The sequence below is a fragment of the Geospiza fortis genome, unplaced genomic scaffold (assembly GCF_000277835.1).
Source record: "Geospiza fortis unplaced genomic scaffold, GeoFor_1.0 scaffold172, whole genome shotgun sequence".
In the NCBI taxonomy this organism is placed as follows: domain Eukaryota; kingdom Metazoa; phylum Chordata; class Aves; order Passeriformes; family Thraupidae; genus Geospiza; species Geospiza fortis.
Window position 1 is genome coordinate 10,387,427 of NW_005054309.1, and position 9,750 is coordinate 10,397,176.

Here is a 9,750-nt window from a genome sequence, read left to right on the forward strand (position 1 = left end):
GCTCGGCCCGGCCCTGGCCCAGCGGCCCCGGTGCGGCGTGGGCTCGCCGGAATTGCTGCAGGAACGATCCCAGCGAGCGGCCCCTAAAAGCCTGAGTCAGGATTTGGGCCCGGTTGGGTGTTCTGCTGCGTGTCTCCAGGATACATAATGAAATAAATAACGCCCCAACTTTCATAGCAAGATTATTTTTTTAAAAAAACACTTTTTATCTCTTTTTTTTTTTTTTTTTTTTTAATTTGGGGTTTCCTTAGGAAGTAGTCAAATTTTAAAGCTAGGTATCAATCCTCACCTTTAAACACTCGACCGGGAGTGCTAGTTGGAGCTTAAAATTGTCTGTTCAGGGTTCTGGACAAGAATTTTGCTGTTCTCATGGCTGCTTTTTACTGGCCTCAAAGTGTCCCTTGTGTTTTCCATAATATTCCAGTCTTATATATGAAGACATTACAATGTTTCAAAAGTAAAAACTCCTTTATGTTCCCTGTATTAATTTAAACATCAGCCAAGTTTCCCAGAAGTCTGTAACACCTGGCTTTTTAACCTGTCCAGTTAGATTGATTAAAACGGTTTATTACTCAGTTATGTCCAAACTTTTGGCCAAAATATTGGGAGCGGGAATAATAAATTGCTCTGTTTGCTGGCAGGGTTGTGAGGTAACCCCTTGCCTTAGATACTAATTTATTTTTTTATCAATTTTGTTACCACTGAATAGGCAGCTATAGGAAGGCACCTTTAGGAATGCACACAGGATGTGCTGTTACAGTGAAAAATGGGATTCCTGAGCAGACACAGGCTGGAATTCAGGTGCTTTGGTGCAGCATTTTAGGGGAAAAGGGCTGAAGCAGGGAAGGTTCAAGATGGACACGCAGGTAACACCACGTGGGAGTGTGTCAGAAGCTCTTCAGTCATTTTTTTATTATTTGCTGCAGCACTGAAATGCCTTTTTCCACAGCCCAAGCCCACTGCTGGGCCGTGTTAAATTTTAGAGAGTGACATTTATCCAGCAAATCCTGGAGCACATGCCTGCTCCCTAAAATAACCACGGTGCAGGGCTATTTTTCATACAATAGCTCAGGCTTCTGGCTGTCCCTGCTGCTCAGTAACTGCTTACACATCACACTGGCCATCAGGCTGGGGGAACTGCTGGTGCCCACTCCCAGCCAGCCTCCAAAACCCAGCTTGCAGGGCTGCTTGGGCTGAAAGTTGTGTATTTATTTGGCAGAGGAAGCCAACATTTGATCTTTATCTCCCTCACTCCTCCCCCTTTTTATCTGCGCTGAAATTCTCGTTGGCCCTGGGTTGTTTTTACAAAGCCATCATTTTTTTAAAAATTTTCCATGACAGTTTACTACTAGAGAAATGAGAAATCCCCCTAATTTTGGTGAGTGCCAAATGGAGAGATTTCTAGAGGTTATGAGAGGTTGCCATGCTGTGAATTGCAAACTTCCTAAAAATGTTGTCTCTTAATTCCATGTGCTCAGATCAGTCCATTGACAGTTACAGTTCCTGTCACATTGTCCTTGCCTTCCAGGTTTTACATATTCACAGGAAGTTCTTGTATTTCTGACCAAAATCAGGGATTTTCCTACATTTTATCCCCTAAAGTACCAAACATTTATTCACCTTTTTAGATGTTTGATTTCTTTCCCCCAATATGCTTCTGAAAACACAAATTCTGGCCTGGAAAAAAGAGGGGAAAAAAGAAAACAACCCCCAACACAAGCACCTGTTTTACACAAGATGTTTGACAAAATTCCTTCATATGCTGAAGTCTTGGGCAAACATTTCCTGCACGGGCACGTTGTGAATAATTGCTGCCATGTGTTTGGAGATGACAGATTGCTGGTGACACTGGGAATTGAGGGATTCACTGGGAGCAGGAATCTCCAGGAAATCCTTGTCCTGTCCCTGCTTTCTGCCCCTGCCCAAAGGAATACACGGTGTAATAAAGTTTGTAATAGTGGGAGAGCAGTAAATTGGAGCTGAGGCAGCATCTCTGGGGGGAATTGAAGATTTCTGCTCAGTGCTTGCAACATTTTTTTAGGGTCTTCAAGATTTTAGAGCTGTGGGGGAAAAACAGAATTGGTTCAGCACAAAGAGGAGCCTTAAGAGCTGCAGAAGTGGCCACAGTTTTTAACCTCCAACCCCAAAGCCTGACTTGAAGAAGGGCTTATCTGGACTCTGATATTAAATTATGCAAATACTAATCCATTAGGGAGCTGGGTAAGGTGACTTTTTTCATCTTCAGTGAGGAACAGGTTTTACTTGGGCTTTTATTTCCCCTTGGATGAGAAAGGCTGAGCTGGTTTTTGCTGGTTATTGTGGGGATGGCTGTGCTGACACCCAACCTTTGTTTTCAATAGTGATACCACAGATCTTGGAATTAAATATCAGATCTTCACTATACAGAGCCCAGATAAATCCAGATTGTTCATTGTGGCTGTGCTAGATTTTTATGGACAAATTGAGTTTAAATAATGCCTTTTTGGTCCTGCATTTAGGGGTCTTGATTTGGGAAGGTTTGCAGAGTTTTGGGGTGTTTTATGTACTTCATTCTCTTTCACCTGGTGATTGAACATTTCATTTTCTCTTGGTGATTGTTGCCTGCTGCAGCATTGCAATCTGACTGACATTTAGAGGCTTTTTTGACATGCAATAAAAAATATTTCCCTCATTTTATTTCTCTGGAAATCTTGGAAGAATCTGCTGAATCTTTTCTCACCTGTGTTGCTGGGCAGGAGATGGAGGATTGCTTGAACAATGCCAGCACAGGAGAGGGGTTAAATAGAGATTTCTGCTCTGCAATTGAGAGATGCATGAAGGGAAATGATGATAATTCCGTGATGCAGAGCACTTCAAAACTAATTTTGGAGCAGCCGTTGCATCAAGATGCTTGAAGATCAGTAATGTCAGGATTTTAAGAGTTGCCAGCATCATTCACTGGACTTCAAAAATACCAATATTTTTTGAGAACACCAAGGAAGCTCCAGGGGAGGGAAGGAAAGGTGGTGGTGTGAGATATATTGAATATTGCAGGTACTTTGAAGCTTTTCAACCCTTTCTGTATCCCACACAAAATAGTCTGCTTGGGATTAAATATGGAAGAACTGAAGGAGAGCAGGAATTTCACTCAGTGAGATAAAAATAGGCTCCTTTAAGCCGACTTGGAGTTCTGTGGTGAAGCTCATCCATCTTGTCACTTCCAAATGATACTGAGATATTTGTTTAAGGCATTTTCTCTGTCATGCACAGCTTCTCCAGGAGAAATGGGCCTGGTGGCACATGTAATGTCATATTGATTTTTATTTTTTATCTGGAACTCAGACTCCCATTTCCATTCTGAAGTTGCTGAGATGTGACCTCTGGGGGTATCTTGGGTTGGCTTTATGATCCCAAAGCACTTTTGTCAGTGCTCTCTAGAGCAGATTTCATTGCTCCACTTTGGAGTTGAGACAGGATTTGTATAGGAGGGGGGTAATGGATGGAGGAGGGCCTGAATCACTGACTGTAACTGAGGAAAAATAGTCTGGTTTCAGCTGTCTATTCCCTGTGGGCTGTGTTTTGTTTTTATTTGGAGTCCCAGACCACACTGGTGCTGGTAGCAGCTTCCTGGGAAGGAAGGAAGGAAGGATGGCACAACCAGCTCATCTTTTATTTACAATAACTGTTGACTTTGCAGTTCCCCAACAGAAACAATGTGCCCTTGCAAACCATTCCCTGGGATGAGGGCAGCAGCCAAAGTTCTACAGTTACTCCTGTGCTGGAAGTGTAGAAATTGAGTGGAACATTTTATAACAGCAAAAAAAAAACAAAAACCATCCCAGCCAGGAGTGAGCACAGGCTGAGCTCCTGATCCCTTCAGGGAGGGGATCCCATTCCAGGATCCCATTCCATGATCCCACTCCTGGATCCCATTCCCGGATCCCACTCCAGGATCCCATTCCAGGTGTGTTTAGGAAGAGCTGGTGCATCCCAGCTGCTTGAAAACTCCCAGAATGTCCCAGGATCCTGCAGGCATGGCTACCACGAGATTTGAATGATAAGCTGAAGGGCTCAGTCATGACTAATGGTCAGAAATAGCCCTTATGATAAATCTGAAGCTAAATATAATTGAAAAAAGGAGGATGGAGGGGTGGCCATCGCAGGCCGACAGAAATAGATCGGATCATTTGATTTTTGATGTAGCGAATGACAAACAGGATCCTGAGGGAGCCACGTGAATTCCTGACAGAGTGGGCCATGTTTCTGTGCTGGAGCCCTTGCCAGGCCTCCCTGAGCTCGGCTGTAAAGCCCTTTCTGGTCCCAGTGGTTTCCTGTGGAGCTGGGAGCTGATTCACATAGCTCAGATCTCCCCCAGAGCAGAAGGAATCCCTCCCCACGTGCCAGGGCACCACCATCTCTCATCTCTGCCCTTTGAGCTGCTCTCCAAAAGCTGCACAAGTCCATCTGGGCCCTGCTGGGCATTTTACCTTGTCCAGACTCTTCCATCTCTAGCTGGGGTGGTAGCACTGGGAATCCCATGGCAGAGCTGACTTCAGTTCCCATTTGTTGTGCTCTTCCTCCTCCTCAGAGGATGAGCAGTGCCACGCTGACCTGTAACTGTTCTGTCAACAGGCTCTGTGTACACAGAGAGTGATTTTAGTGGAGCCAGGCTTTGGGAAATCAGAGTGACTTCACTGCTGGCTTGTCTTTCATGTGAAGGCTTTTGTGACCCCAAGGTGTGCAGGCAGGAATTCAGCAAGGGCCTGTCAGCTTGTGGCAGGAGGGAGAAAGTTCTTCTTGTCCCAGCAGAGGATTCTTTAGTCTGATCACCTGCAGATAGGATTTTTTAAGTAAAGAATTTTCTAAATGATACAGACTTTTCTAAATGACACATCTGAGGATTTTTTATTGTAATATTTGTTCTGGTCCCACTCAGTTCTCTCAGTGTCAGCAGCAGCTTTGCTGGGAGCAGCAGTGTCACCCCTGGGGTCTGGAAGAGCCACCCCTCTCCCAGGGCAGCTTTTGGGTGGGAATGCTGATTTTGCTGCCCTGTGCTTCGGGAAGGTGTTAAAAGCCCTCTGAGATCATCAGGGGCGTGGTGCAGTTCTGCAATCTGTTATCAGAGGCTTTCCTCCCATTATTTTATCTTGGATGTGCCAGATCTGTGGAGTTTGGAGAAACTCCCCTGAGCATTTGAGAGCCTGGAGTACCTAAGGCAGGTGGAAGCTGCAGCAAAGCCTGGAAGTGCTGGGTGGGATCCAGCAGTGGCTCAGCTTCTCCTGGAGCTCAGAGGAACATCCCTGGAGTGATTCCTGCCTTCCCTGTGCTCTTCAGAGCTGCATCCATTGTCCTGGGGGATATCACCACAGCCCTGAGGATCTCACCGGGCTTTAACACCTTCCCAAAGCACAGGGCAGCAAAATCAAACTCCCTGTGGGTGGGATTGCTGATTTTGGGAGAGGAATGGCTCTTGCCAGACCCCAGGGGTGACACTGCTGCTCCCAGCAAAGCTGCTGCTGACACAGAGAGAATTGAGTGGGACAAAACAAATATTAGAACAAAAAAGAAGCCTCAGCTCGTCTGTCCTGGCTGTCCCGGGTTGCTGCAGCTGCCCCTGGCACTTTGCCTTTTCCAGAGCAGGAAGCTGTCCCTGGAGGAGGTTGGATTTCCCCCTCAGCCCCTGCAGAGCAGCAGGAACCATCCCTGCTTTGCCACTTTTTCCTCTCCTTACCCTTTTTCTCTGGGGAGCTGCAGTGTCGTGCTCAACTGAAATTGGATTTGATGAACTGCACCTTCTTTTTGATAAGAATAACAAAGGAAAATGCTTTGAAAGTGAGGTTTTAATGCTTATCTTCACATCTTGCTGTTCAGGAGGTTCCTTTTCCTTCTGTCCTGTGCTCAGGGACTTCCAGCTTCCCCTGGGCTTGTCACAATAAAAATGGAATTGTTTGGAATTTCGCTGTTCTCATTCGCTGTAGAGTTCAAAGTGATCAAATAAAATCACTCCAGACTGATTTGTTTCAGTTTTCACTGCAGCAGCACAAGCAGCAATAAACCAATTTATGTATATTTACAATTGTTGTTTTAGTCTGAGTACTGTCAATGGCAGCTGTAGAGAAAATGACAAAAAATACTGCTCTTAGAATGTCAAAGGTTCTAATTTATAAATAGTAGTTCTGGAACTCAGCTCTGCTTGCAGGGTCTCTTAATTTGAGCTTCTTTATAAAGTTATTTTACTGTTAGATTGCCATGGTCCTTTTAGTGCTTTTGGTGCTGTTTTATGCACAGCTCCTTTCCATCTTGCCCTTTGAAAAATATGGTTTTATTCCTTTTTCCCTCATCTTGAGGACTTAGGAGAATGTTTTAGTATGAGAGAACAGAAATATTGTAGTTATTTCAATTTCTTGTAGGAGCTCTACTTTTATAATGGAAATTAAACCCTGTGTGTCAAAGTTTTGTTTAAAGTGCATGAACTGAAATAGTTGCACAAGAACTTTTTAAATTGATCTAAATTCAGATTATAATTTTTTTTTAATCTTTATTTTTTCCAGACTATGAGAAGACAAAGAAATGAAGTTGTCGTGGAGTTGAGAAAGGTGAGATGACCCAGAGATTTTACTCTTTTATTTTATAAAATTCTTCTCAGCAAGTGGTGTTTGACTTTGTTGTTACTCTGATAAAATGTAAGAGATTTCATTAAAGCCTCAAAAGTTCTGAAGTTATGGGAGTTCCACAACTTTTGTCCTGCAAACCTGGAGTTTATTTGTAACCTAATTAAGGGACTCCTCCTTGCACTTCTAGAGGTTTTTAAATATTTAGTTTTTCCTTTAAAAATCAGCTGTTCCTGCTCATCTGCAGGCAGAAAATTATTTCCTTACAGTTAAGTGTGGAAGAGTGTGAAGGTAAAACTGGAATTGTTGGAAAAAAGGAATCACAACTGGAATTATTTTTCATCTGAGCTGAACAGAAAACCTCTGGGAATTGCTGTGTCCTATTAGAAATGACAAATAAACTGGAATGTTGATGGATGTGTGCCCATCAAACTTCCAGCACAAGTTGGATGCAGGATTTTTTTAGGAAGAATTCCCAAAATGTGCATCTCTGGGCAGTCCTTTCCAACTGTTTTTGGAAAATTTAAGTGTCAGTGATGGCATATTTATGATTGTTTGAAACAGAACACCCCACTCCCCCTAAGTCCAAGTTTTAAAGGTATTCCATCATTTTTCTCTTTAAGAACAAAAGAGATGAGCATCTCCTAAAGAGAAGGAATGTTCCCCATGAAGATATCTGTGAGGATTCTGATATTGATGGGGACTTCAGAGTGGTAAGAGTTAACTTGCAATAATTTCTTCTTTTTGCATCCTTAAAAGGCATTTGGAATTTCTAACTGCTTCCTGTCTCTGTTTTCCAGCAAAACACTTCTTTGGAGGCAATAGTACAGGTAAAAACTATTACATTGTTTGAATATTCTTCATGGCATCATGGCAGATGTGTGAAAAATCTGTTTTCTCTTATTTTAGAATGCTTCAAGTGACAACCAGGGTATTCAGTTAAGTGCTGTGCAGGCAGCAAGGTAAGAACACATTTTCCTCAAATATCCTGATTTTATTCTTATTTTGTCATGCTCTTAATGTCAGAAAATGTGTCCTAGCTTAAGTGAAATTGTATTAATGAAGTGATTTTTAAAAGGAAAATAGAACTTTAAAGAAACCAGAATACGCAGACCTTTTAAGTAGTGTGGATTTCCTTCACATGTAAATACCTGGATTTATTTTGGTGCAAGCTTGGTGTTTCTCACACTTTAAAGGACTGTAAAATCTTTGGCTTTAAGTGCAGAAAAAGCTGAGTGTCTCCTTTTCTAGGAGTTGGAGCTGAACAACTCCTATCTTTTATTTTCCTGACTGGTGACAAACTTCCCAAGGGGAGAAAGCATGGAATGAAATGGATGTAATGGCTTTGCTTTGCCAGTGGCTCAGTAATTTCACTTTGGGGGGTCATTTTCACTTAAAGAGGAGGAAACAAATCCTGTGGGTCTGTGGGAGGAGGAGAGAAACCCTCGGGAAGGAATTCCCAGCCCAGCAGGAGCAGTTTGGTTGTTGGAGATTCCAAACATTGGAGATTCCCAAACTCAACCACAGAGAGCCTTTACTGACCAGCCCCAGTGGCAGCACTGGTCCCTTTTTGAGGGGAAGGTTGGATTAAACAATTCCCTGCTCTTTTCCAGGCAGGATTTGTCAGTAATTTGGTTTTTTGTCCATTTTCCTGCAGGAAGCTGCTGTCCAGTGACCGCAATCCACCCATCGATGACCTAATAAAATCAGGAATATTACCTATCCTAGTGCACTGTCTTGAAAGAGATGACAAGTGAGTGCTGCAGCAATTCTTGCTGTTCAGCTGCTGTGCCCAGCTCTGAGTGCTAACACCTGTGCTTTTTGTTTGTCTGCAGTCCTTCCTTGCAGTTTGAAGCTGCGTGGGCCCTGACAAACATTGCCTCTGGAACCTCGGAGCAGACCCAGGCTGTAGTTCAATCCAGTGAGTCCTGCAGGGGGGAGTGGATCAGGTTGTCAGTCAGTGCCCTGAAGGAGCTGTGCCAGGTGTTCACCTCTCACACCTGCTTTTGCCTTCATTTCCTCTGGGTTTAAACCCACTGGGGTTTCCTAATGGTGAACAGCAGCTGGAAACTCAAAATATCTTAGCAGAGTTGATACTGCTGGCTTCCAGTTTTCAAATTTGAAAAAAAAACACCAAAAATCTTGGAATAAAACCAGACAAGCCCTCTGAAAAGCTCCCTGTTGTGAAAAGGGGAGAATATTCACAGATCAGAGGGTGCCTGACACCGAACTCTTCCAAAATTAAGTTGAATTACAAAACCTGTCCTTCCTATTTTGGGGCATCTGAAACGTGGGAAGGAATTGTAGTTGGAATCTGAGTTACCAGGCAAAGCAAACTTTGTTCTGCACTCCAAGCACGTCCTGAAGCAGAGCTTCTGGTGCTAAATCAGAACTAAGTGGGCAGGGTTTTAATTGAGTGAACAAACCAGAGCTTCTTAAAGAATCAAAGATACAGTGAAATGAGTTTTTCCTAAAATTTAAGGAAAAAAAATACACAAAAATTACGTTGGCTGCAAGATCAGTTGCTTCTATTTTTGCAAACTTGGTTAAGAGCCTGTGAACTTTGATATAATTTGATTCTCACTCTTACAGGATGTACCTTTGGTAATACTTTTATCTTTTTCTCCATCCTCTTCCTTTCCCAGTTGCAAGCTGAGTTTTCTTTGGGAAATCTAATTAATAAATAATCTATCCCACCCTTGATCTAGAACACTTTAATTTTTCAGTGGATTGAGCACTTTTTCAGTGATTTCTGTAGGTCTGTATTGCACTCTTGTTAGTCAGTTTAATAGCTGTGACATACAAAATTATGATTTATTTCAATTTAAAAGATGCTTTTTAGTAATTTTTCCATAAGAATTTATTAATCTGCTTGCTGGAGATGTTTTTTCTCCTTGCATACAGACACTGTAAATACCTTCATTTAGCAGGAAATAAGAATCCTGCTGATGAGTTGTTTCTCTAGTAAACACATGATTTACATTAAGAACAAAAACCTAACTAAAAATTTCAAATTTCTCTTGAAATTTATGAAATAAATGTATTCCTTACAGATTGGGCTGTTATGTAAGCAAGCACCTCAGTGCTGGGGGAGAATAAAACAGAATTAATTATGTAAATGTGGATTTCTTTCCTGCCCTCTTCCCACATTCCCTCTCCT

General features: G+C 42.6%; 1 protein-coding gene across 1 annotated transcript in view; it reads left to right on the top strand.

The window, feature by feature from the left end:
• Nucleotides 1-6,530: 6,530 nt before the first annotated feature.
• KPNA4 (karyopherin subunit alpha 4) overlaps nucleotides 6,531-9,750 on the top strand; it is a 13,677-nt gene continuing 10,457 nt past the window's right edge. The window contains exons 1-6 of the mRNA XM_005419050.3: nucleotides 6,531-6,575; nucleotides 7,214-7,303; nucleotides 7,391-7,420; nucleotides 7,500-7,552; nucleotides 8,248-8,343; nucleotides 8,426-8,511. Coding sequence (XP_005419107.1) covers nucleotides 6,534-6,575; nucleotides 7,214-7,303; nucleotides 7,391-7,420; nucleotides 7,500-7,552; nucleotides 8,248-8,343; nucleotides 8,426-8,511 — 397 coding nt within the window. The 5' untranslated portion in view covers nucleotides 6,531-6,533. The remainder of the gene's footprint in view (nucleotides 6,576-7,213; nucleotides 7,304-7,390; nucleotides 7,421-7,499; nucleotides 7,553-8,247; nucleotides 8,344-8,425; nucleotides 8,512-9,750) is intronic.